The sequence below is a fragment of the Mustela nivalis genome, assembly GCF_964662115.1.
Source record: "Mustela nivalis genome assembly, chromosome: 1".
Taxonomy (NCBI): domain Eukaryota; kingdom Metazoa; phylum Chordata; class Mammalia; order Carnivora; family Mustelidae; genus Mustela; species Mustela nivalis.
This window is the reverse complement of record NC_139020.1, coordinates 202,242,287-202,269,416: the sequence shown is the minus strand read 5'-3', so window position 1 is coordinate 202,269,416 and position 27,130 is coordinate 202,242,287. Positions and strand designations below refer to the sequence as shown.

General features: G+C 55.2%; 1 protein-coding gene across 13 annotated transcripts; it reads right to left on the bottom strand.

The window, feature by feature from the left end:
• PDE4C (phosphodiesterase 4C) lies at positions 1 to 27,018 on the bottom strand. Of its 13 annotated transcripts, none has more exons than XM_082709017.1 (18): positions 26,763 to 27,017; positions 26,208 to 26,350; positions 25,836 to 25,896; positions 20,675 to 20,880; positions 9,278 to 9,469; positions 8,469 to 8,505; positions 8,305 to 8,378; positions 7,961 to 8,013; positions 7,494 to 7,606; positions 7,320 to 7,413; positions 6,614 to 6,777; positions 6,311 to 6,409; positions 5,705 to 5,869; positions 5,521 to 5,620; positions 4,722 to 4,876; positions 2,811 to 2,933; positions 2,372 to 2,554; positions 1 to 1,899 (listed from the first exon to the last, which is right to left on the bottom strand). In XM_082709017.1, the coding sequence occupies exons 3-18, from the start codon at positions 25,875 to 25,877 to the stop codon at positions 1,513 to 1,515; spliced, it is 2,187 nt and encodes a 728-aa protein (XP_082565143.1). In that variant the 5' UTR covers positions 25,878 to 25,896; positions 26,208 to 26,350; positions 26,763 to 27,017; the 3' UTR covers positions 1 to 1,512. The 13 variants fall into 13 exon arrangements, with proteins under 13 accessions (XP_082565143.1, XP_082565140.1, XP_082565141.1 ...); XM_082709014.1 differs by lacking the exons at positions 26,208 to 26,350; positions 26,763 to 27,017 and adding an exon at positions 26,460 to 26,746 and having other exon boundaries at positions 1 to 198; positions 1,470 to 1,899; XM_082709015.1 differs by lacking the exons at positions 26,208 to 26,350; positions 26,763 to 27,017 and adding an exon at positions 26,460 to 26,746 and having other exon boundaries at positions 1 to 198; positions 1,477 to 1,899.
• Between the last annotated feature and the right edge of the window lie 112 nt (positions 27,019 to 27,130).

Here is a 27,130-nt window from a genome sequence, read left to right as displayed (position 1 = left end):
TTTGTGACCCAGATAAATTTTAATTCTCCTTCTGTGGAATTTGATCATTACTTGTGATGATGCTGAATTATCAGTGGAATGGAATTATTCAGGAATGAAGCCGGCTGTTCTTGAAGCGAGGGGCTGCTCCACGACTTGAGTCCCATTATAATTCTTCAGGCACGGGAGGAGAGGACGGTGGGGGAGATACTGAGGCTTCTGGAAGCGGGAATAGAATGGCATACTTAAGCAGAGGCGCCTCTTTTGCTGAGAGCTAGGAAAGCCCCTCCAGCGCGAGTCGGGAGCCTGAGGAACAGCGAGTGAGGCAAGGAGAATCCCCAGGTTCACCCCGCCTCCCCTCCGCACCTCCCTCCGCCAGGGGGCGCCGCTGGCTAATGTCCTGCTCCTAGCCGCATGGCCTTGACCAGGCAACACCGCCTACTGGCACTCAGTTTCCCCATCCCCAGTGGGGATGGTATTAATTTTGGGTAATAGGGTTTATTTAACCCAGAGACACGTCCAATGACCCCACGTTTCTAAGGTATTTCAGAAAGGTCACAGACACCACCCTCCAACCACAATTTACCCAAGTACAAGGATCAGGCCGTAGAGGAGAAACTGAGGCCCAGAAGGGGCTATGACTGGGAAGAAAGCCTCCGAGGTCTCCTTCCCCCTATTGGGAGTCTGGGGGCAGCCTCAGAAACAGAGACCTTCGGGGGGAGGTGTGGAGAGAAGGCTGTGCTTTTGTTGCTTTTCTAAAAGAGGGAGAAAGTGGGAGGGGGACCCAGCAGGGGGTCCTGGGGCTCAGGAGAACAGACCCAGAGACCCCAAGACAGAAACTACACTGACTTAGAGCAAGAACCCGTACACAGGCAGCCACAAGCTAAGTCAGTCTTGAGAGACAGTTCCGGATACAGAGCTCTGTCTTTCCTGCCCCTTCCCGCTCCGCATCAGAGCTCTTGAGCCAGGTTCGGCTCTGGACAAAGCTTTGGTGCTAAAAATTCTCCGATTCAAGTTTCCATTCTCTCGCATGGAGCTGCCTGGCAGATGAAGGGGTGGTACCTGGGGTGGGGGACAGGTAGGTCTCCTGGGTGCTGACTCGCCACCACCTAATGCAGGGCAACCCTAGAAGCACACGACAGGCACGAGCCTGGCACATAGTAGATGCTCAATAAATACGGGATCAAGACTGAAAAGATAAAGTGATGGCTGTACCTCCAGAATGACCACTGGAGAAGGTGGACAAGGGGCCTGGTAGACACCCTCTTTCCACACTGAGCATGGAAGCCCAGGAAGGAGATCCCAAGGGCGCTGGAAGAGGCTGCCTGCAGTCCAGCCCCTTGGAGAACTCTCTTGGCAAAGCCCGGGGTCAGAATGGACCCCAGCCAAGTGCCTTCAATTTGATCCTAAGGTCTGCCTCTAACTAAAAGCCTGGTTGTCTCCCTTGGTGCAGAGGGGGGTGGAAGTGGGGGAGGCAAGGCAAGGGCCACCTGGGACCTCTTTCTGGAAGGTCCACTCATCCGCCAGGAGCCATTAGGTGCCAAAGGGCTCAGCCATCACATTGGCCTCATGGTCCACGCAGGGCTTGCCCCCAGTCCTCTGGTTGTCCAGGAGTAGGGCCCCAGGCTCTGGGCTGGCTTCTGGGGCCGGAAGCTCAGTGTCAGGTGACTCCGAGACCTCTGTGTCTAAAGCTCCTTCCTCCTCCTCCTCTTCTTCTGCCTCCTCCAGAGTCAGCTCAAAGCGGAATCGGTCAGGGCTCCCCTGCTCGGGGCTGGTGAGATCCACAGGACTGCGGGGGATCTTGCTCTGGTACCACTCACGGTTGTCCTCCAGCGTGTCCAGCAGGTCCTGTGCATCTGGGTGCACCAGATCAGCCCACGTCTCCCACAGTGGGTGTGCAATGTAGTCAATGAAACCCACCTACGGGTTGATATGGGGGAGGGGGTAGCTGTGTGGTGAGTCACCATGGAATCTAGACCTAGAACAGCCCCCAGGCCTTTGCCCAGCTTGTTCCCTCTGTCTGGAATCCCATTTCCCAACTCCTACTCATCCCTCAAAACCCTCTTCAAACAACCCTTCCTCTAGGGAACGTCCCCGGCCCCTTCTGGACTCCCCTAACTACTAAATCTTTCCTTGTATTCCAGCCCTGACCCTCACATCACCCAAAACAGACATTTCCAAACTCCATGAGGGCAGATCCCTCCCCCAGCATCCCAGAGAGAAAGGGTCCCAGGCCTGACTCCGCCCAGTCCAGGGCAGACCTCATGCTGAGGCCACTCCTCTTCCCTGGCCAGCTGTGGTCAAGCTAGGACTCCTGGGAGTTGGTTCGCCCACCATTTCCCTCCCCTTTCCCCCCTTGTCTGCTGGTGGCTCAGCCTGGGAGCCCTCAGACCTGGGACTTCTCCACCGAGGCGGTGTGCTTATCACACATGGGGCTGATATCCAGGCCTGATTCGCGCTCCCGGTCGCCCTGCTGGAAGAATTCGGCCATGATGCGGTCCGTCCACCGGCGGTACAACTCCAGCGGCTTGGTGGGGTTGCTGAGGTCTGCACAGTGCACCAGGTTCTGCAAGACCTGGGGAGATCAAGGTTCAGGGAGGGCTCTGGTCATAGCACCCCATCCCCAAGAGACTGGGACCATGAACATACCCATCTTACAACTGGGGCTGGGGAAGTCATGGCTAAGGCACAGGCATGGGACTCTAGGTGCCTCTGTTTCTTCAAGCTTGGTGCACAGTTGGTGTTTCAGAAATAAATGAAGTGAGAGCCACGGGCACCAGGGCGGGGGGGTGCGGGGGGGTGGTGTTCTTGGGGCCCACCTGGCCACACACCTGGATGCGGTCGGAGTAGTTGTCCAATAGCAGGACTCCAAGGCTTGTCACCTTCTTGGTCTCCACCATGGTCTTGAGGTCAGCCAGGAGGTTCATGTGTTTGGACATGTCTGTGGCCAGGACCTGGAGGGCAGACAAGGGAGGATGACAAGTATGAGGACTGCGCCTGCTCCACCCCTCACTCCCCACCTTCCAGACACCACACCTACTCTGACCCTTAGTCCTCTGAGCCTCAGTTTCCTCATCTGTGAAATGGGGGGATGTCACAAGATTCACAAGGGAGACTGAATTACTGGTCCCTTCTCTGGGGTTGTTGGGATCACGGGGAGCATCCCACATATGGGACAGGGCAAGGGAGAGGGAGATTAAACTGGGGACTGAGGTGAGTTGTGCCTGATAGCACGGGTGAGGCCCAGCAGAGGGTACGGCCTATGCAAAGTCCCTGGGGCTGGATGAGCTGAGGAACAGAAAGGAGGCAGTTGTAGCTGGAGCAAGTGAGTGCACAGTAGTAACAGTCGGTGAGGAGTGCAGTGGGTCTCAGGGGGACTGGGGGGCTTAGCCAGAGGGCCATGGGAGCCACAGATGGATCTAAAGTCAGAAAGGACCTGCCTTGGTGCTCTCCAACCACCTTCCTGTGGCCACAGTGTGATCAAAAGGGCTGTTTTCAGCCATTTGGAAGGAAATTTAGCTCTAAACACTATTTAAAACTCAACTGAAAAAAAAAAAAATTAACTGGGCACACCCAAGCAGAGCCAGCGCAGGAACGATCCCACAGGCAGCCCAAAGGCTCTGTGGATCAGATAAAAATCTCAAAAATTCACCCCAAATCTCCCATTTGCCTCAACGTTGCGCCCACTGGGGGTACCTCTTGCCCAAGTCCCTAACTCCACCTCCTCAAATCTTTAATTCCTCGGCACTCAGACCTTTGGTTTCCTCAGAGCTAACCCCACGTGCTGTTCCCTCTGCTGGGAACACTACTCCCTACTTCATGGCCCTCCACACCATGCACGCCACTGACTGCGGTGTTCCCTCCATGGAGTGGGGAGGACCCCTCCCCAGCTATGAACAGCCCCTCCCCCAACTCTGTCTCCAGGTCTCCCATCATGACTTCGCCTGGGGTTCCATCTCCCCCATAGTCCATGAGTCTTATAAAGGCCAGAACTCTACTGGTCATTGACGCACAGCAAGCACACAATAGGGGTCCAGTAAATGCGTGTTAGGTTAATAAATGAGAGGCACCTGGCTGGCTCAGTTGCTAGAGCATGTGACTCTTGATCTCAGGGTCGTTAGTTTAAGCCCAATGTTGGGTGTGGAGCCTACTTAATTAAAATAATAATAATATTCTGGAGTGCCTGGGTGGCTCAGTGGGTTAAGCCTCTGCTTTCAGCTCAGGTCATGATCTCAGGATTCTGGGATCGAGCCCCGCATCAGGCTGTCTGCTCAGCAGGGGGCCTGCTTCCCCCTTCCCCTCTGTCTGCCTCTCTGCCTACTTGTGATCTCTCTCTGTCAAATAAATAAATAAAATCTTTTAAAACATGTAATAATATTCTATACTATTATATAATAATAACATAGTAATACATAATAAATATAGAATAATAACTATATGTTATTATTATTATTATTAATGAATTGAGGCACAAAACACCAAAACTTACTCTCGCCTTCGAATCTGAATAATATCAAATGGGCAGACTTATGTTTCAGAAAAAACAGTACCTGAGACCCCAGAAACTTGGTGTATGAAGGGCAGCCTGGACTTAATTCTGGTGAGCCTCGCCCCGGGCTTAGCTAGTCATTACCCCATTTTACAGAGGAGGAAGCTCAGGTTCAGAGAGGAGACATGGCCAGGTCCAGCTGAACCCGCGCCAGCCCAAGATCACCCTGCTCCGTTCCTAGCTATGGCCTCACCATGTCGATGACCATCCTGCGCAGACTCAGCCGCTGCTTGGCACTGAGGTTCTGGAAGATGTCGCAGTTCTCGGCTTGCAGAAGCTTGAAGCCCACGGCCAGGTGGTGGTTCTCCAGCACCGAGGCATCGTTGTACATAAGGGCAAGCTCTGAGTCTTCGGGGGAGGCGGACAACATCAAGACCTGTCCACCTGCCCACTCCACCCAATGGTAGGTTTCGCAAGCCCTCGGCAAACTCCTACTCATCCGTGGAGGCCCTGCCTCTAATGCCTTCCTACACTGGGAAATCTTCTAGAATTCTGTCTTTCCCCTTAGCTAGCCCAATCTTGCCTGCAGGGCTGGGGGCATCTGTGTTCGGCTCTGCTTCCTTAAGACTGGGGACTCCTCAAGAACTTGGTTGGCATGGCCAAGGAGACAGTGTGTACTGAGCTCTGGTTGATTGAACAACTAAGTCGTCATCTTATTAGACTCTGGGGTCGTCGAGTAAAAAGTCTCTACTTTTGTCCCCAGCTCTCCAAGGATGTATACCCGAGACACCCAATAATTATTTGACTGAGTTCTTCAGAGACCTCAAAGGACTCTGAGCTTTAAAATCTTTGTGGCCCCAGGTCCATTCTCCCACATTGGTTATTTTCTCATTTATTGAGCACCTACTGTGTACCTGGAACCACTCTGAGCACCTAAGCGAGGGATGGTCTCAGCCCTTTCAACAAACAGGGAAACTGGACTCACAACAGGAATGGGTGGGCCCAAGATCACATGACTGACAGGGGAGGTAGGGCCCCACCCCATGACTCACTGGTGTTGATGAGAAACTGGTTGGAGACCCCAGGATGGTCCACATCATGGATGGCACTTGCAAAGATGGCAGCCAGGATTTCCAGGTCTGTGAAAACAGCCTGCGCAGGCACGTGGCATAAGAGGTAAGGGGTGGGCTCTGCCCCCAGCACCCACCCTGGCTGCCTCTAGCCTCAGGGTAGTACCTCGAGGGCGGGTGTGGCCAGCAGCACGTGCGTGGACTGGGCCACATCAGCGGCATGGAGGCTGTTGTGGTAGGCCACGTCGGCATGATAGTGACTCTCCAAGGTCAGAAGGTAGGTGACAAGTGTGTCCGCTGGGATCTGAAATGTCTTGAGCAGGTCCCGTTCCTGGTCCATCACAGGCCTCCAGTCAAGGCCTTGGCCTCTGGGCAGCAGCACGCACTATGCATTCTCTTCTTCTGAACTCCTCTCCAACCTTCAAATACCCCCTCTTCCAAGATGCCCATCTCTCATCTCCCATCTCTCCCTCTGAACTCCCTTGGTCCCTGTCCTTCCCCTCTGGTCTAGCCCTGACCTCACAAGGCTGAGGGTATCCAGCTGTTTCCTCCAAGACTGGGTCTCTTCAGGGCCAGGCTTGGGGCTGAGGTTTGTTGACAATGAATTTTTCAACCCAGTGACCTCCTATCCGACCTTCAATATGCAGCTTAAATTATGCCATTCAGAAGTATCAGGGAGGATTTGAAAATGAGTGTCCCCGGAGGTCTTGGGGTAGGAAGATGAGAAGGAAAGAAACTCCAGATGCCCTGGAAGCCAAGGGCAGGTAGGTACCTGGAAGATGCTGAACATGACGGTTGTGAGGGGACGGTTTCCACTTAGCTCTGCCACCTTGAACACATCAAGCCCCCACTTGTTGGTGTCTTCCAGTTCCTAGAATGTGCAGAACTGGAGTTTTAACTCCAGCTCCCCTTCCTCAGCCCCTGGACCACATTCACTCCCCAGCATGCCCCAGGTCCTACACTGAGCCCCACCTGCCCAGTAGACAAGTGGGCAAACTGAGGCCCAAGACAGGGCACCCAAACAAGCAGAGTCATGACTCAGACTCGAGTCTCGGGATTCCAGCTGGGGACCCACCTTGGCCAACTGCCCCTCCTGGTCAGTCTGGACCCCAAAGCGTGGGACGGTGGCTGCAGAGAGGCTGGCCCTGTGGGGGAGCCCACGGAGGCTGCTGATCTGGGACATGGGCCTTGGGCTCTCCATGGGAGTCACCCTAGGCAGCTCCATCTCAGTCTGCTGGTCTGTAGACAGAAAACAGTAGGGCTCAGGGAAACTGATTCAGACCTGCTGGGCTTATCCTGCCTAGAGTCAGGTCCTGGATCTTGCCAAGCTTCAGGGTCAACCTATTGCCTTTTTACCTAGATCAAAGTAAGCTTGGAGTAAAGTCTCTCTCGCCTGTAACTACCTTTCTCCTCCGTTCATGGCTGACTTCAGGGACCCCCTTCTGTTTGACATTGCCCTTGGGTACCTGGGATTCAGTAGTTCCCCCAAACAGCCAAATGTTCTTTCCATCTCCCAAACTGGAGACCTAGCTGTCTCCATGTTCACTCCATGTCCCCCTTGGAAAACTTCTACACAGGCTTCAGAACCCTAGCTTTAATCTCCTCTTCCTCCTGAAAGTTCCCTCTGTTCTTCCCTGCAGTCCGTCTCTGACCCCTGGGGTCGGAGGTGTTCATGTCTGGCTCTGTCTTCCTCAGATTGAGATTTGTATTACAAATCTTTCTTTTTCTTCCTCCTTCCTACCTCTATGATCTTGCCCAAGCAGTGACCCACCACAGCTCACCCAGGAAGGTTTGAGAGATGTACTCGGACACCTGGTTCCCAGAGCGGCTGGTTTCGGACAGGTGAGTTAACTCCCGGTTCAGCATCCGCTTGAACTGCAGGGGAAGGTGAGGGCAGTGATGATGGGGACACTGTGGGCAGAGGCAAATGATCTCGGCTATCTGGTCCTCCTCACCTTGTTGGAGGCCATTTCCCCCACTGAGTGCCGTGTCTGCAGTGTCTCCAGCTGATCCAGACACCAGTCCAGCTCGTCCAGTGTCTCCAAAGCCAGCTTCTGCCCAGTGTCCTCTGGGGGCCAAGCTGGTCAGGGGCTGCCTCAACCCCCCTGGGGGTCCCTGCGCCCCTCATGCCTCTATCTCTACATCTGGACCCTGGAGCCCTTCCCAATAAGGCCATTAAGGACCCCAAGATCTGAGTGATAGATCTATCCCCACGTAGCTGTGTGACTGTGAGCAGGTCTCTGCCCGCCCTGGGCCTGGGCCTCCCCATCTGTAATATGGGCGTGGAAGACTCCATCCCCAAGGGTGTTTTGGGGACTACAATTAGCAAAGCCTAAGGACTCATGCGCGGAGTAGGTCACCATGGAGAGGAGGTTCACAGCTGTCCAGCAGTGGGAGGAGGGAGCGGGAGCAGGCACATTACCTGTAGGTGGAGGGGGCTGACTGCCAGTTGGGGGGTTCTCAACCGATGCCTGCCTGCGGTAGGAGTGGCCTACGTCACTCATACAGCCCCGCCTTCAAGTCTCCCAGGCCCCGCCCCCACCCAGCATACCCCATCCCTTCCACCCCAGGGTTGCTGGCCGTGTTCTTTCGGGTCGGGCCCCGCCTCAGCCTGCCTCCCCTTGTCTTCAGGCCCCGCACTTCTAGGCCTGGTTCCACCCCTCCGCCAGCCCCACCCATCTCTAATGCAGGCCCCGCCCCGATGCCTGTGCCCGTCGGCCCCACCTCTCTCCGCCAGGCCCCGCCCCCACCCCGCTCCCTACGTACTTGACTGTCCCGCGGCCTTGCAGGTGGGCGAGGGCTGAGACGTTGCTCCGAACGGTCCTCAGACTGGCTAGGACCTGTTGGAAGGGTCGCGATCAGCGATGGAAAGCAGGGGTCGGCTCTGCCAGCTTGGCTCACGGGAGGAGGGACAAAGGGTGGGCACCCACCTGGGCAAAGGGCGTCACAATCATGTCTTCTCCGTGTCTGAAGGGAGACGGGACATCAGGAAAGGCGGCCAGGAGAAGCCCTCACGCTGGTTCCCATCTTCCAGCTTTTACCCATACTATGAGCTCCGCTGAGCGCGTCCTCCCCTCATGACTCTCCTTTGGGTGTCCTTTTAGTCCCTAAGCTCCCCTCACCTAACTCTTCTCTGAAAGCATCTCCTCTGGCCAATTCCCATCTCCCAACTAGGGAACCAGGGGCGGCAGAGATCTTAATAGAGGCAGAGCGGAAATTATTGTATTTCTCTTTTCATTATGGCTACCAAGAATCTCAGACCAAGGTGTTTTTCGGTTGCCTCTAACTGGGTTTAATGTCTCCAGATTGCCACCCAACCCCAGGGGCAAGTCAAACACAGATAATTCTCGGATATCATTCTCCCCATATTCCACGGCATGAGTGAGCTGTCTGGAAAACACCTCCTTAAACCTCAAAGCCCAGTTCAAATGACCATTTGAAGGAGGTGTGCAAAGTGAAGGAATTAAGGAAGGAGAGAGGTGGGGCGCCTGGGTGGCTCAGTGGGTTGAGGCCTCTGCCTTCGGCTCAGGTCATGATCCCAGGGTCCTGGGATCAAGCCCCGCATGGGGCTCTCTGCTCAGCAGGGAGCCTGCTTCCCCCACTCTCTCTCTCTCTCTGCCTGCCTCTCTGCCTACTTCTGATCTGTCAAGTAAATAAATAAATAATTAAAAAAAAAAAAAAAAAAAAAAAGGAAGGAGAGAGGAACCGGGAGGTGTCATCCCGCCAGGCTTGGACTCACAGATCGCTAGCTGCAGAGGAGTTCCGGGACATGGCCTTGGGCGAGAGTTCGTAGTCACTGTCGGAACGGTATAGGAAGGACTCTCGCCTCTGGCTGTGCTGAGCAGCGGCCTGGATGACCCGGCCAAGACCAGGCCCAGCCTGAGGGTCCAGGGTGCTTCTGCCGCATGAGAATCCATTTTCCAGGTCAAAGCTGAAGGCAGATTAGGCTTGGTCAGAGCCGCGGGTCCTGGCGTGCAGATGCCTGGCTGTGGCCCACACCCGTTGTGTCACATCCTCCCTGGAGCTTTGGTGGGTTGGACAGAAGTAGCCTCCAGGTTGTCCACCTGCCCCACAGTCGCACCCCGCCCCCCAGGGATCCTGTGCCCGTCATTCCTCTGTCTCCACATCTGTACCCCAGAGCCCTTCCCCCTGAGACCAATCTGGACCCCAGAACATGAGTTTCAGGTCTGTCCCCAAGTGGCTGTGTGACCACGGGTAGGTTTAGGCCTTTCTCTGGACATCAACCACTTGCTCTCTAATATGGATGTGGCATACTCCTCCGAGAGTGTTTTTAGACGAGCAGACTGCGGCTGTGGGCCTGTACTACTGAGTAAACTAAGATCTATATCACATGATAAATTCACTGGGACTGGAAACGACTTCCTGGGCTTTCCTTTCTAGAGGGGGCCTGGGTCCAGCTTGGATCTGACATGTTCCAAGCCTCTCCCAGCCCTCTTTGGCCATGTTCCGGATCACTTGTCCTCTCCCCCAGCTTCCAGGCCCCCACACTCATTCTGTATGGCCCTATCCCAATTGTGTCACCACGCTCCCAGCTCACTTGGTCTTGTCCTCAGTTTCCCCACCACTGCTTCATTTTAGGCCCAAAGGATCTGCCTATTATCTTTTACCTCCGGGCCTTTCACAGGCTGTGCCCTCTGCCCGCAGCGCTATCCTCCCCCCAGTGCCCCTTGTGGCCATAAAGCCCGACACCCCTTCCCAACTCTCAGCCCGGTGTCTCTGTCAGGCCACACCACACCCGAACTGGGTAAGGGGGAACTATACCCCTATCCTCTGGGATTACAGATCAGAGAAAAAGTGGGAGGGGCGGGAGGAAATAGAAGTTCAGGAGAGGAGTTAGTAGGAGAGAGAAGACTTAGCAACCGGGGAGAGGAGCTGCCTGTGTGGGAGTCATTTGAGAAGGGAGAAGGGGATAGACAGGAGAGGCGAAACCAGCAAGACACCTGGGACCGCCCAAGACACAGGGCTCCTGGCCAAGGGCCAGTGTACCCCTGGTCCCCTGTCAAGCGACCCCATCCCAGTCCACCGGCCGGGATTGGCATCTGCCAGAAGACTCGGGGCAGGGGATTCGGCTCAGATGGCAGTGGGAGTGGGGAATTCCGACTTGATTCTGTCCAGTTCGACTGGATTCGGCCCGTCCCGGTCACGTAGAGCCACGTTTGACCTGAGTTGGGTCTCATCACACATGTTTGCCCTGATTCTGACAGGTTCGGTCTCGCGAATTCGGTTAGGTCCTGCTACGTCGCCCGACGGTGCTCAGGAAGGTTCGGATGCATACGGGCATCTTCGCCGAAATCCCGCTGCGCTAGGTTTCCGAGCAAGCCCGTGTAGCCCTCGGCCCGAATCGGGCATATTCGGCTTCTTCCGGTCTCACTCGGGTATTTTCGGAAATAGTCGGCTGTGTCCGGCTGCTCTCGAGCCTTTTCGAATTCGGCGCTTCCCAGAGAATCCCCTGACAGCTGGGGCTTCGAGCCCGCTTCCTGACGTCACCCTGAAGAGCGGGTGCCTCTTAACCCTACCCTGCCCAGGCCGGGGCTCGGAAGCTAGCAAAGAGACGCCCAGTAGGGCTAGCGGCAGCGGATACCCAAACCTGCTCGGAGGGGGAGCCCTGGGAGTGGCGACTCCCTACACCTCCCTTGCCTCTCCCCAAAGTTTCTGGAAGAGCAAACCTATGGATCAATAGGGAAACTGAGGAGAGGCAACAGGGTGCTGGATTAGAATCCAGGTAATGGGTGCGGAGGGTTAAGGGCCAGGCAGGGATTTTCGCGCCGCGAGAAAAGCTGTTTTTCTTTCTGCTCTAAACTTAGCCGGGAGCGGTGGGGTCAGACCCTGGTTCCATGACGCGGGCGGCGCGGGACGAGGTCGCGCGCACTGTGGGAACCGTGCGTCTGTCTTCCGACTGGATAGGTAAACTGAGGCAAGGGGGCCTCGGAGGGACCCACCCTCTTCCAGCCTCACCTTCTGGGACTGAGGGCTGACCACCGACGCCCCTGAACTCTCTCCGGAACCCTCCGCAGGGACCCCTCTTCGCAGGTGCCTGGTGCCCTGCCGGCGCTCTCTGGGACCTGGGACACCGCGCACCTCTCGGACTGAAAGGGCGCCATCAAGGACCACCGTCACGACTGCCTCCACCCTGCCAGCTGTCACTGGCCGTGTGACCTTGGCGAAGGGACCTTCAGTCCCTGAGCCGGTAGGTGCCAAATTATCAAGTGGATGCCAATGTGGCACGAATCCAGAGCAAAGCGCCAGACAGTGGTCGGCGCCCACAAGGCCACACCTCCGACCCCAGCCTCGCCCCCGCGCCCCACGAGGTCACAGCTTCCTGAAGGGGTCGGGATTAGAACCCAGAACGATGGATGCAGTCTTTCTAGGACGCAACCGCGTGGGGCTGCGAGGAACCGGCTCCCAGTCAACGCGGGTCCACTTTCTGCGTGGGACACGCAACTCGCGCTCTTACACTGCGAACAGCCTACTTCGAAGGCCCCCAGTCAAATCCGGTCCTCCCCTGTGGACACCGGAGGCTTAGTGTTTGGCCCCCGGGGCCATCTCCTTGCGGGCTCCGGGATTGATTGGGGAGCGAGAACAAGGGGAGGAGTCACTCCCTCCTCCCCTCACTCGCAGGGCGTTCAGCCCGCCTGCCCCCGGCAGGCAAAGGGTCAGGAGGAGACGTGAGCCTCGGCCCGTCCTGCTCTGGGCCATACAGCTGGAAAGGGACAGACGCTGGTCCCCCGGGCATTTGTACGAGCAGTGGGTGGAGGGCGGTGGAGGGGTGGAGGGAGACAGAGATAAAGACAGAGTCTCCAAGTACGGGAGACGGAGATAGGGCTGGATGAGAGAGATACCGAGAAAGAGAGGGCAGGGCAGAGCGTCCCTACCCTGATTCGCGACCCGGCTCCAGCTGTCCCTGACTTTGCCCTTCCCACCTCCAGCCTAGCCGTTCTGGTGACCCCCGGCGGGCCCTCCGTCTCGCCTCACCACAGCGGATGGGCCACAGTGAAGCGCCGCTGCAGGCGGATGCTCTGGTTCACCAGGAGTTTCCTGAAGAGCCCGGGGGAGCCGCGCGGGGATCCCCGAGGGGAGCTGGGCCCAGGGGCCGGGGCGGGCGCGGGGGGTCCCTGCATCGCCAAGACCGCGTGGAGGCTGAACCCAGCGCAGGCTGCGCGGGACCTTTTCTGGACGGCCGCGGGGGCGGGGCCCGGCGGGGAGGGGGCAGAGGGCGCACCGGCTCCGCCTCGCCGCTGGACCTCTCCTGGATGCCCCTACCGGGACAAATGGGGAAACTGAGGCACTGGGCTGGACGCGACTCTTTGCTCCCTCCCTTCGAGGGTGGCCCTGTGGGTCCCAGAACCCGGATCTTAGACACTTCCTTCTGTCAACATGGCCCTAATTAGGGCAGCTTGTTGGGTTGACAACTTGGCTGGAAAGTGAAATGCGGAAGTCAGAAAGGGAAGTGGCCTCCATTGCGAGAGGGTCACCGAGGCACGGAGTTTGCTGAGGGGCTGCCCAGATCCCACGCAGTGTTTCCAATATCGCTTTGCCCATTTTCCATATGGAGAAAATGAGGTCTGAAGCCACCAGGGGCTGCTCCTCAAACTACAAACCCTTAACCCTTTACCAGGTGGGGAAACTGAGGCTGGGAGAGAGGTAGTAACAGGCACGTGGCTTTGCTGCAGGACAGCAGGGGTTTGAACCCAGCTCCCCCTCTCCCAGTCCCCCTCCACAAGTCCTCACGTGACCCCCACCCACTCTGACATTCCCCAGGCCCCCCTGTCTCTGGATCCTTTTCCTTCTCCCGCTGTCTCTACTGAACAAACATCCGCACTCCACTCCCGCCAGCTCTTCCGTCTGTGAAGCATCAGCCGCCTCTCCCCCTGCCTCGGGAAAGACACAGGGGGCCTGGAAAGGGAGATTCTGGAGGGTTTTCTGGGGTTTGTAGCAGGTGCTCTATCCTCTGAATGGCTTTGGGGTGGCCCTGCCCCATGCCACAGAAAAGGATAGCAAGTCTCAGATGTCACATCTGAGGGCAGGACCTTGAATGCCTATATGTCTTAGGCAGAGGCAGCCAAGGACCAAGGAGGCTGGGCTTCTCAGCTGAGGCCACACAGAAGCTCTAAGTCCAACTATGTCCCTGCTGTGGGATGACACCCCCTCCCCAGCCTGGACTTTATCCCAGGGGACTTCATGCATTTTGGGGGGTCCCTAGGCAAATGGCACCCACACTTCTGCCACTCTGAGGGGAATGTGATATACAAAGGGGGTGATTAGAGCTTCAGTGGGGGAACCTGAGATGCCACAGAGAGGAGACTCTGACTCTCTCCTGACTCCCAACCATCCCATTGTCCCCATTGTACAGGTAAGAAAATGGAGGCTGAGAGAAGGGGCACACTGGGGCCCAGGAGTGCAGACAGTCTCAAGGACCTGGCTGGGAACCTCCTTCTGCCCCCATGGCCCTGCAACCGGACACCTGGTGGGAACCAGACTCGCTGTCCCAAAGTCAAAAATACCATCTCTAGTTGCTGTGGCTGGACCTAATTATAGCCAGTCCCCAGGGGATAGAGGCTGCCAGGATCCGTCTGGTGGAGGCACTGGGGACAGGGTCAGAGGAGCCTCCATACCACCTCAGCCCCATGGGAGGGGCTTGTAAGGGTCCCATGTCCTCAAGGAGAAACTGAGGTACGGAGAGATTCAGTTGCTCCCCAGAAGTCACAGACATGAAATGGAAAACTAAGACAAAATGCATCAATACAGACAGCTTCCTACTTGCCTGGAGCTGAGCCCAGGGCAGAGCATGTAAAAGTAATTTGATTTTCAGAGCAACTCTGCAAAATGGGGACTATCATGCTCATTTTGTGGATGGGGAAATTGAGGCACAGGGAGGTGGTGGTCACTCGCTCGGGGTCACATAGCCCTGAGTGGCAGTGCCAGGGTCATTCAAGCCCAGCCTAGAGGGCTCCCTAGCCTGACCCCTCTCCCACTTAATGCTTAGCTGACTCCATCCCCTCTGAAGTCCCAGAGGCTACTCTGACATTAATGTTTTATCAAGAGTTTTAATAGTTTAATGGTTTGAAACATTAATAGATTCAATTTTAAATATTTTATTAAAAGTTTTAACAGTAATGTTCTATTAATAACTTTTGGGATGGAGAAAATGAGCCACAGAGCCAAGACTCAGCATTTGAAGCCTGGTCTGCTTGACTTTGGGAGGCCCCAAACCCAGCCCAGGAAGGGGCTAAGGCTGAAGGAGGGGTGGAAAGAGGACCCTCATCCCAACTTTGTCCCTGTGTCCTGCCTGACCTGAGGAAGTGCCCAGCAGTCTAGTGTCCTTAGCACTGTCTCGAATTTCCATTGAAACAGTTCTTCTTTTGGCAGATGCTTTCCTCCTCTGCCACCAAGTGGCCCCAATGAGGTGGGAGGTGGGTATTGTTATGCCCATTTTACAGACAAGTAAACAGGTCTGGAGAGGAGAGATGACTTGCCCAAGTCCCCATGGAGAGTCTATTTTTCGAAAAGAGTTTATTTGTTTGAGAGGGAGAAACAGATAGCATGAGCAGCAGGAAGGTGTAAAAGGAGAGGAAGAAGGAGAAGCAGGCTTCCTGTTGAGCAGGGACTGGATCCTAGGACCCTGGGATCATGACTTGAACTGAAGGCAGACGCTTAACTGACTGAGCCACCCAAGCGTGCCTCCCCTCGGCCCCGCCCCCATGGAGAATCTAGACAGAGTGGAGAGCAGGGGCTGAGTTAATGTATAGATGCTCACATGGGTCAGATCTCACCCTCCTCTGCTCCAGGCCCTTCCCATGGCCCTCTTTTGCCTTCCATCTCAATCCATACCTCTCTGAGGTTTTGAGGTCTGACCCTCCCTGACCCCTTCCTCTTTGCTCACTCTGCTCCAGACTCATCCCCCTCCTTACTTTTCTTTGAACCAGCCAGGTTCATGCCATCCCCTGCCCTTGCCCATATGTTGTTCTGCTGACTCTTCATGTTTCAGGTCACAGCTGGAGCATGACCCCTCCAGGAAGCCCTCCCTGACCAGCTGGGTAAATATTCTCAGAGCACCCTTCTCTCATGGGCACAATTTCACATTTCCTTGTCATGACCACCTGATCTGGATCTGCCTGGCCCACCAGGCCCTCTAAGGCAGGACCTGCGTTTGCTCACAGTGCGCCCTCAGTGTCTGACACTCAGTAGGTGCTCAATAAACCCTTGGAAGTCAATAGAGAGCCTCCTCCTCCCACCCTTCAGCCAGTGATCTGTAGTCAGCTGTTTGTACACCTGATCCTCTTGACTCTGAGTCTTTGAACATTCTGTTCATTCTGCTCGGTACACCCTTCCCTTCAGTCCTCCTGGCTAAATTTTCTTCGGTTTAAATCTTTCTGTTTGGGGCGCCTGGGTGGCTCAGTCTGTAAGTGTCCGTCTTCGGCTCAGGTCATGATCCCAAGGTCCTGGGATGAAGCCCCACATCAGGCTCCCTGCTCAGCAGGAAGCCTGCTTTTCCCTCTCCCACTCCCCCTGCTTGTGTTGCCTCTCTTGCTATGTCTCTGTCAAAGGAATAAATAAAATCTTTAAAAATAATAAATAAAAAAATCCTTCAGTTTAAACTTAGATGTCACCTCTTTTTTTTTTTTTTAAAGATTTTATTTATTTATTTGACAGAGAGAGAGAGCGAGCACAGGCAGAGTGGAAGGCAGAGTCAGAGGGAGAAGCAGGCTCCCTGCGGAGCAAGGAGCCCGATGTGGGACTCGATCCCAGGACGCTGGGATCATGACCTGAGCCGAAGGCAGCTGCTTAACCAACTGAGCCACCCAGGCGTCCCATAGATGTCACCTCTTTCAAGCCATCTTTTCCCATCTTTTCCCACCTCCTCCTCGCCCGGTGCTGGATCAGAAACCTCCTCTGGGCTCCCCTGGTTCCCTAAGTTCTCCCCATCAAAACACAGATCACACTGTGCTATCTCCACCTGCTATAAGTGTCTCCACCATGAGCCTGTCCACACCTGCTTGTCCACTGCTGGGTCTCCAGGACAGGGCCTGGCACAGAGTAGATGCTTAATAAGTGCTTGCTGAACAAAATGCTAGGATCCCAGACCACATGATCTGCCTGGGCCAGTGGGAAGCCAGATCTGGGAACCAGGCTTCCACACAGAAAGTTCAAGACAAAATGTAGAAAATACCAGATTCATGTTTGCATCTCACTGTCAACACTGATGTTCAGAGAAGCACTGTCACTTTTTCGGGACCACACAGTAGGTTGTCCTTAAACCCGGCTTCTCTGAGGGCTGAGCCCCTCCCCCCACACCAGCATATACATGCACACGCACATGTGTGCACACTCACAGGAACACGATCTCCTGCCTTCCAGAGTCACTTGGGGTCTCCCCCTAAGACGGGTGCAAACCTGTCTGTTTGTTCTTTCTTGAAGATGGAAAATCATGAGTCACTGGGAGTGGGGGCAGGAGGAGATGAGGAATGGGGGGGAGGGCGCTGAGGACCAGGCTGGGAGTGTTAGGTCAGGGCTGTTGATTAAGTAAGAAGTCACTGGCCCCAAAAGGTCCACGGACCAAGGTGGGAGAAAATGAAAACCAAGATCCAGAGAGGAAAGGAACTTCCCTGACATCACCCAGCCTAACCTCAAACCCCAGACTCTAGATCTCACCTAGATGGCTCCCCCTCCTCTCCAAGGAGGGCCTGGGACTCCTAGATCCAGTCGTCCAGCCCTGGGACTCCTATCTCTGGTCCCTCTAAGTCCCCTGTTTCCCCTCTCTGTGTTTCTTTTTGGTCTCTTATTCTCCTGTCTGCCCTCCTGGGTTTATATGAAAAAGGAGGCGCAGCCCTCCCCACCCCTACTCCCCCCTTCTCCATTCCATCTCTTCTGATGTGGAAAAAACATCCTGTGCTCAGGCTCCCCAAGAGGCTTCCACTCCTCCCAAGTGACAGGGGCCCAGACAGACCACAGAGAAGGCTCCTTCCCCAGTGCTGTGGCTGGCCCGCCCTGGTCCTCATGCATCCTCTGCAAGGTGCCCTCAGATACTCATGATGGCCACAAACCCCGCAAACATCCCAGGACATTCCAAGATCTGGAAGACCCTTGGACACCTAACTGGGTCAGAGTGAAGTAACGCCCAGTCACAAGCCCATTGGCACCACAAGCGGAAACACAAAGGGACGTACACAACTGGTGTACACACACCCAGACACATCCAGTCACGCAGAGACACAGCTGGCTGTGGGCACTCACACCACGGGTCGGAGCACACACGGCAGGCAGCTGTTCAGACTCACACACACTCAGAAGCGACAGCACCTCAGTACACCCAATCACATAAGCCATCATGACACCACCAGCTCCACCCCACATGAAAACAGCTCTCTTCCTCCAAAGAACCGGCTTCCAGCCAGGCGGCAGAGACCCTCCGCCCCGGGAGAAGCGAGGACCCTCCCCCACTCCCGCCAGGCCCCGCGCGCCCCTCCCCCACGGCTCGGGAGTGCCCTGCCCCCGCCCACCTACCGCCTGTAGGAGGTGGGCCAGGAGCGCCGAGACTTCTCGAGCCCCAGCCGCGGGCTCCGGTCCCGCTCACTGCGGCCCGCGGACTTGTCCGGGTCCGAGTAGAAGCGCTGCTGGATGCGGATGGGGCGCCGGGGCTGACGCCACAAGTGCTTCGGGGGTCTGGCTATGCCTTGCCGGCTGCGAGCGCGACTCAGCTCGCTGGATGCCTCCGCCCCTTCTTGGACCCCTGAGGTCTCCATGCGCCAGAAGAAGGGAGCGGGGAGAGCAGGGAGCAAAGAGAACAGGGCGCGGGAGCCGTCCCTGGGAACCAAGAGTATCTGAGCCGGGGTCCGGCCAGGGCCAGGGGTGAAGGCAACAGCGAGGAGCTGTCCGCGCCGGAGGTGCTGAGGCGGGAGAAGGTAGAAACAGGGGCTCAAGGTGGGGCTGACACGGAGGAGCTGTCCGTGCCAGATGGTGCAGAAGGGTAGCAAGGGAAAAAGAACTTGGGGTAGAGGTTGGAAACCGGGGCTAGGGACAACCCCAGAGGAGAGAATGGTTTGCTGTCCCCTGTAGTGCTGGATGAAGGAGGGTCAAGACACGAGCTTGGAGAGGAGACGACAGAAATTGTCCTCCCTGTTGATGCCGAATGAAGACCAGGGAGGAAGAGACTCTGAAGACCCCCCAGCTCTAAGACTCTGTCCCTTCTCCTGGTGCTGAAAGGGAAGCAGGTAGTAGATTCAGGGGCTGGTGGATGAGACGCGAGAAGCTAGCTGCAGGAAGCACGGAGAGACAGGGGTTCGGGAGCACCTCCACACCAGAGCGTCGTCTGCCCAGGAGGTGCTGAAAGCTGAGCAGCGGCGGGTCCTCAATCCTCCCCAGTGACCGTAGCAAGGAGTCTGGAAGCAGAGTCAAGGGCTCTGATCTTCAGAGGTAGGCACGGATGGTGTTTCTCTGCCAAGCTGAGGAAGGTAGGCTTAGCGATTCAGCCCCAGATGGGGTCTCTTTGGAGCCCTAAAACCCCCACTCGCACAGAGCAGGGATCCAGGAAGGGCAGAGAAATGGGGAGGGCTGTAACAGGGTCTTCGCATCGCTAGGGTGGGCACAGAGAATCTGCGTCTAGTCGGGGCTGCCAACGGTGGGGGTGGGTAGAGAGGGGCACGCTTTTATAGCCATACCAACGCCCAGACCCTCAGCGGAAATGGCGGGATCTCATTCGTCCCATTATGCCTTGGGCCCCACCTCACAGGCACGATTCCTGCCCTCAAATCCCAGACCTGCCCCTCCCTTCTCCAGTTCTAGAAACTCAAGGCCCTGCCCACCAGGCATCCTAATCTCAGGGGTAATTTCCTGGTAGGTGGCAAATGGAGGGTGAGAACATTTTCTATTATGGTTAACAGAAGCAGAAATGCATAGGAGCAGGGCTGGGTGGGTGGGTGTGGGCTCTGTGCTGGGGCAGGGAGGCATTTGGAGACACTTGGTGCAGTAGGTTTGGGGGCAGGAAGAGCCACGATCTCAGAAGGGTATTTCAAGACTATTTCTCATGGAGATTATCCACCCTCTACCCTAGTTGTGTCCCCAGGTTGGAGAAATGGGAAATGTTTGGGTCAGGCTGACTGCACTCATCTTGTTCAACAAGGACTGCCACATCTTGCTGGGTGATGGAAAACAAATGACTCTTGCTCTATCCTTTACTTTCATGGCTCAGTCACTGCCCTTCCTTTTAGCCCCCTACCCTCCAAAGATGTGGGAGACCACTTGGTCCACTGGTGGGGAACATGGGTTCTGCCACTGGCTGGCTGTCGCTCCCCCCTTCTAAGCCTGTTTTCTATTCTGAAAAATGGGGATAATGATGGTGTCCCACATCTTGGCATTGTTGGAAGGATGAAAAGGGGTATCACAACTGAAGGGTCAAAGACCAGGAGCTGTCCACACCAGTACCCCCTCTCTTTTACCCCCTGCTCGTGCCCACCAATACCTGCTGTGTCTACCTCATAAATAACTTCTAAATCTGCCTACTTCTCTCCACCTTGATCCATCCATCTACTGCCCGGAACTGCCCAAGCCTTGACAATCCCAGTCGTCACAGAGAATTTTTCTAATGCCAATCTGATCAACTCACTCTCTTGAAAACCTCTCCATGGCCTCCCATTGTATCCCATAAGGTCTTGTGTGGTCCAGCTCCTGCCCATATCACCAGGCTCCTCTCCAGTCACACTGATCTGTGTTAAATTCTTCATATACCTGATCTTCTTGAGTCCAAGGCTTTGTACAATCTGTTCCTTCTAATTGGCATAGGCTTCCCTGAACGTCTATGGTTGACTTATCTTCATCCTTCAAGCTAATCTTAGATGCCACCTCTTCCAAGTGGTCCTTTCCTCACCTTATACTCCCCAACGCTGGGCCAGAAGTCCCATCTGGGTTCCCAAGACACCTTGATCTCTCCACCTGATATGAGTCTCTTTCCATCATCAGCCTCTGAGCACCTGCTTGCCCATGGCTGTGATTCTAGTACAGGTCCCAGCACACAGTAGGCATTTAATAAACATTTTCTGAACAAGTTAGAGAAAAGTTTAGCTAGACAGGGCATGCTCTCTCACCTAAGACTGGTCCCCTTGGTCCCAATCTGCCTCCTCACCTTCCTGGGTCTGGATTGTGGCCTTGCTCTGCCCCTTGAGACTCGATAGTGAACACCACACAGGCACTGGGCTCAACCTCTCCAGGGGTTCCAAGGCGGCTTGACAGCGGTGGCAGCAGTGGAGTCCCTGAAAATCTTCTCCGGATGACACCACTGCCAAGTGGGCTCACGGGGACCAAGCCAGAATCCACTGGCTCCCGGACCCTCTGGAGAGAGACAGTGGCGAGACATAAGCAAGTTCCCAGGCAGGGAGCCTCTCTGGGACATGGGGGACCAGGGGAAAGCTCCAAGATTCCCTCACCCAGATTCCTAGTCTGGACCGGAGTATCTGAGTCTGTCTGTCTGTCTGTCTGTCTGTGTGTCTTTCTTTAGATTTCATTTATTTATTTATTTGAGAGGAGGGGGAGCATGAGTGGTGGCAGGGCAGAGGGAAAAGGAGAAACAAAGTCCCTGCTGAGCAGGGAGACCCACGTGGGGCTCAGTGGGGCCCTTGGGGCTCGATCCCAGGACCATTGAGACCATGACCTGAGCCAAAGGCAGATGCTTAACCAACTGAACTCCCAGGAAACCCTGAGTGTTTCTTTCCCCCTGAATGAATTTACCTCTCTCAGCCTCAGCTTCCTCATCTAAGAAATGGGGATGTGGATCTCAAACTTGCAGGATATGAACAGTGCCTGGCCCACAGTAGGCATTGCAGAAATATTTATTAATCAGTTAGTACATTGTATATTCATATTTATAACATTATGATATATACTGCTATTTATTACAATAACACTCCTTCTGACAGTATTGTATCATATTATATTTGTATTAAAATATAAAAATAAGGGGCACCTGGGTGACTCTGTGCTCAGCGGGGAGCCTGCTTCCCCCTCTCTCTCTGCCTGCTTCTCTGCCTACTTGTGATCTGTCTGTCAAATAAATACATAAAATCTTCTAAAAATATAAAAATAAAATATGCAATAAGTAAACAAGTGAATAATAACAGCAGTACCAACAGCTAACCTTTCTTGCACACGGACGCTCCATCGGCACTGTTCTAGGGAATCCCTCATGATCAGGTCATAAGGGCACAATAAGGCTATTTTATACCATTATCCTCATTTTATCAAAAATTTTTAAAATTTATTTATTTGACAGACAGAGACCACAAGTAGGCAGAGAGGCAGGCAGAGAGAGAGGGAGGAAGCAGGCTCCCTGCTGAGCAGAGAGCCTGATGCAGGGCTCGATCCCAGGACCCTGGGATCATGACCTGAGCCGAAGGCAGAGGCTTAACCCACTGAGCCACCCAGGTGCCCCTAGTGCCTCAATTCTTGAAGGAAGAACTGAGCAGGAGACATTAAATAAGATGATGCTGGCAATCGCGCCCTGAGTAAACACTTGAGACATTTGAAAATCAGATAGAATCGGGATGAATTGATGAGTCAGCAACATGACCTTTCCAGCCCAGCAGAACTGGGTTCAGCCCATGCCGTGTGGTGTAGGAAAAGCCCACCTCAGTTTTCCTGTCTATGAAATGGGATGAAAATGGTACCAACTACTTGGGGTTGTTAGTAATATAAGGACAGACCCCTAGATGTTCCAGTCCCAGGCTGAGAGCTGTCAGTGGTGCTGACCCTAGGACTTAAAATTCACTACGTTGGGGAGGAGGTGCGGGGCTGTGCTGGGGGAGTGTCAAAGGAGCAAATGGGCTGTGGGAGAGGTGGATCTCAGAGGGCAGGTCCGCCTTCTCTTGCTCTGCCACCGAACCTTACAGATTAATCTGTCTCAGTAATCAGATCATTCAGGTGGGAAAACCAAGGTCCAAGAAAATATGGCTAATTAGGGTCAGAGCTAAGGCAAGGGGGTTCCGCAAAGAAGGTATGAGGAACACATGTCAGTTCAGGCTCCAAGGGGCGTATTTCTACAGGGCATTTCTTCACAGGAGAAGAGGAAATGCTCTGCTGAGAGTCACACAACTGGGAACCACTCAGTTCCCCGCAACCCCACTTAGCTCTTTGCACAGATCTGATCCTTCTAGGACCCAGGATGCTTAACCGGTCCTCCCACTCCCAGCCTCATAGGAACATAACCCTCTTCCAGGAGTAGCTGAGTTCTAATGTAGAAATCTAAGTGTTCAACACTAGGCCTCCCCTGGGAGGGTTCCTGGCAGCTGGGAGGATGTGCAGGAAAGCAGAAGGTGGAGTGTGTGGCTACAGGGGGCCCCTCCCAGAACGGGAGGCCCCCTGAGCTATCAACTGCCGGCTGTCTTCTTGCGGAAGGTGAGTTCCAGATGGGGAAACCACTTCCCTACACTCCTACTCACTTGTTTATTCAGATACAGATACAAAAATGATAGGTCAAGCACATCGTACTAGAAAGAAAATTAAACCGTGTAGGAGCCTGGAGGGTGATGGAAGGGCCACTGATAATGTTGTCACGGCAGAGGTAGGGGCCTTTCTGAAAAGGTAACTTTGGTTTTTTGTTTTTGTTTCTCTTTTCTTTTTTTTTTTAAGATTTTATTTATTTATTTGACAGACAGAGATCACACGTAGGCAGAGAGGCAGGCAGAGAGAGAGGGGGAAGCAGGCTCCCTGCGGAGCAGAGAGCCCGATGTGGGGCTCCATCCCAGGACCCTGAGATCATGACCTGAGCTGAAGGCAGAGGCTTAACCCACTGAGCCACCCAGGCGCCCCTTGTTTTTCTTTAATAAATTTTATTTATGTATTTGGCAGAGAGAGCGAGAGCACAAGCAGGTGGAACAGCAGTCAGAGGGAGGGAGAAGCAGACTCCCCGCTGAGCAAGGAGCCTGATGCAGGGCTCGATTCCAGGACCCTGGGATCATGACCTGAGCCAAAAGCAGACGCTTAACCAAATGAGCCACCTAGGCACCCCAGAGTCCTGGGGTCAAGCCCCGCATCGGGCTCCCTGCTCAGCGGAGAGTCTGCTTCTCCCTCTCCCTCTATCTCCCCCCCCCCCACAAATAAATAAAATCTTTTTAAAAAATTAGGGCTTGGTTTAATCATCATGTGACCCCCCCCCAACAGAGCCAGCGGAGGCAGCTGGATGTTTGGGTCTGGGCTTGTGGGGGGGCCAGGCTGGTTTTAGGGTGAAACAGGTAAGACAGGTCCTGTGGGGAGCAGTTGACCGACCCTCCCCCATCTGGACTGAGGCTGGGGTAAGGATGCGGCACTCTGAGAGCTGCAGGCGGGAGAGGGGAGGGTCACCCCCCACCCCCCCCCCCGCGCCTCTCAGCGGCAGCATTAATCAATCTGCCACTCCAGACTGATTGCTTTCCCCGTTGAGAGGTTGGAGTGGGGACAGAAAGCCCAGGGGTGGGGGTGGGGGCAGGAGGGGAGGAGGGGGAAGGGCTTGGAGGGACACTGAGCAGCTGCCTTTTGATTTGTCCATCTTGCCTGTCCCCAAGATCTTCATGTGTGCTAGCCCTGGGTGCTACCAAGTCCAGCCTCTAGGACCAACCCTAACTGCCGAGTCCCCGCCCACAGCTGCCTCTCACCTTCCTCCATCTTCCCTAGCTCCACCTCCCCAGCCCCAGCCCCAACTATACCTGCCTCAGGGCCTTTGCAGGAGCTAGGCCCTCTACAGGGAAAGCCCTTCCCCCAGCTCTTCCCCCTAAGTGGCTGCCTGTTTTCATCTACTCTTTTAAAAGTCATATTCCGGGGCACCTGGGTGGCTCAGTGGGTTAAAGCCTCTGGCTTTGTTTCGGCTCAGGTCATGATCCCAGGGTCCTGGGATCAAGTCCTGCATTGGGCTCTCTGTTCAGCAGGGAGCCTGCTTTCCCCCCACCCTTCTCTCTCTGCCTGCCTCTCTGCCTACTTGTGATCTCTGTCCAAAAAAAAAAAAAAAAAAAAAAAAAAAATCTTTAAATGTCACCTTCCTGCCCAGCTTGGGCAATCTCATTCCCACTCACCCATCCCCAGATTTTATCCTTTTCCTTAGTTGAACATCTGTCACCACAGCCTATGAACCTCCATGGCCCCCATGCCCAAAGCTGGGCCCCAAACTCAGTGAGCGTTCCATGTACAAGTAGAATGACTGATGCTGTAAATTGAGTGTTTGAGGGGAGCTCTAAGGGGTCCCCACTTTACCGAGGAAGAAGTTATGGCTCAGAGAAGGAGCTGGCTGCCAGGGCTCATCAGGGCTGCCTGACCAGGGCCTTGCAACACACCATGTTAAAAAGGAGGAACGGGGGGGGGGCACCTGGGTGGCTCAGTTAAGCATATGCTTTTGCCTTAGGTCATGATCCCATGGTCCTGGGATTGAGCCCCATATTGGGCTCTGGCTCAGCAGGGAGCCTGCTTCTCCCTCTCCCTCTGCCTGCCTCTCTGCCTGCTTGCACTCTCTCTCTGTCAAATAAATGAATAAAATCTTAGGGGGGAAAAAAAGGAGGAATAGGAGGGATCTTGGGTGCTTGAAGCAGTTGGGGGAGCTCAGCAGTGGGGTTCAGAGCACACACAAGGGTCCTGAAGGCCCAGGCTCAAATCTCCGTTGGCCCCTCACTTTGAGGGCGGGCTAGCCTCTCTGTGCCTCAGTTTCCTCATCTGTAAACTGGGACTACCCTCATCTTTATTCTCCTTGCATAGACAGCTGAGGTGTGGATCAATGAGTCAACCACTGCATGTGGGACCTTGCTGACTACAGGTACTAGCGCATCCAGACCTCCCTTAACCCACACAATGTTAGCCCCTTTTCTTTATATGAGCAAACAGAGCCCCAGAGAGGTTATCAGTCACTCCGGCATTGGTGACCAGCCTGGGCTCCAATTAAAGTTAGCTCCTGCTGGGTTCTCTGCTCACTATCTCAGTTCCCCAGAATGAGGTCATTGGCTCTGCCCCAAAGGTGTGACCTCACATGTGCTCCCTGGACTGGGGGCATCCAAGCCTCCTCTCATTGGGCCATCAAAACCTTGCATCTAGAGCCCAAAGGGTCCCTGCTGCTCCCTCCTCCTCCACTGCCCACTCCTGCCCCTAAAAGCCAAGGCTGCAGCCCTGGGCTGGACAGTGGAATGGGATTGAGTCCCAGACTCCCAGTAACCTTTCTGGGACTCAGTTTCCCTGTCTGTAAATAGGTCCCCAGACAGCTCTGGATGTTTCCACTAGGAGAGGTACTGTGAGCCCCACCCCAATGGCCTGGACAGCCCAGCTCCACCCCCACTCACCTCGCTTAGCAGGAAGGAGAGGGCTGTCCCACTACGCCGCATGCTGCAGACATCTCTGAGCCTGTGGGGACAGATGTGAGACCCCTCAGGCCCTGGGATCCAGCTGTACTCCCATGAGACTCCCCCTAGACAAGGAGCTCATCCCACACCCTGTACCCTCTCCTGGTGCCCACAGATGCTCAATCAAGGGATCCCGGGCCATACCACAGGCACCGCTGTGGGACAGCCCCCGGAGCTCTGCAGGGGCTCCTGGAGCCTACGCACCCTACCCAAGCCTCCTGCCCCCTCCATGCCAGGGTCCACAGCCTTGGAGCATCAGGACCTTCAGGAAGAAATCCCCTGGCCCTGGGCCCCTTCGGGGACTCCATTCACCTTCCAGCACAGCTCCCGGTGGCTTCTGGGCCCAGTGCCTCAGAACCTCCTCCTCTGCCCCCAAATCATACAGGATCGGCTGGGCTCAGGCAGGCCTGGAACTCCCTGCCACCGCTGAGGCCGGTCTGAGTCCCGTGACCTCCCTGGGAGCAAAGGAGGGGAGGACTGGACCTGCCCAAGTGGGTGGCCCAAAGTCCCCCCCAGCTGCTCCCCCCCCCCCCGGCTCCCCACCCCGCAGAGCCCCTTAACTACCTCAGTGCCAGGCTCAGACAGACGGGACACACCCACATAGCACACCTAGTTCTGAGTGATGGGGAGGGGGGGAGCATGTCCCCTACACGGGTGGGAGAGCGGCAGGGAGTGTGTGTGAGGGGGAGGGAGGCTCAGGGTGAGCGGGTGTTAAGTTGAAATATTTGTGTGCTTATAAGAGAGAGGTGGAAACACGAAGAGCCAAAGAGAAAGAGAGAGAAAGGGAGAGACATGGAGAGACACGAAGAGAGAGAGAGGGAAACAGAGGGAGGTGTAGATTTGAGGTTAAGAATGGAAAGATTTTACCAGCTCAGGGTCTGGGGCAGGTGCTTCATAGGACAGCCCATGCGGTGTGGCCTCAGGAGTTCAGGGGTGGCTGTCTGGGGTCCCTGGAGGCTCCAGGAAAGTTGGTCACCACGCTGTACCCCCCTAGGCAGGTAGATGACCCTCTCTGCTCAATGCAGTCCTCACAAACAGCCGAGACTGGAACCACAGGGGGTGGGGGGCATGGTGGGGGGGTCCTGTGACCAGAGGAAAGGGGCTATGTGGCTCTGAATCCTTGGGAGCTACTGAAAGTTAATGTTTCACTGGAATGGCTGCCTGCCCAGGAGGCCCCGTCATCCCTCTGCCCCCGAAAATCATTAGAGCATGACCTCCCCCATCCCTGCCCAACA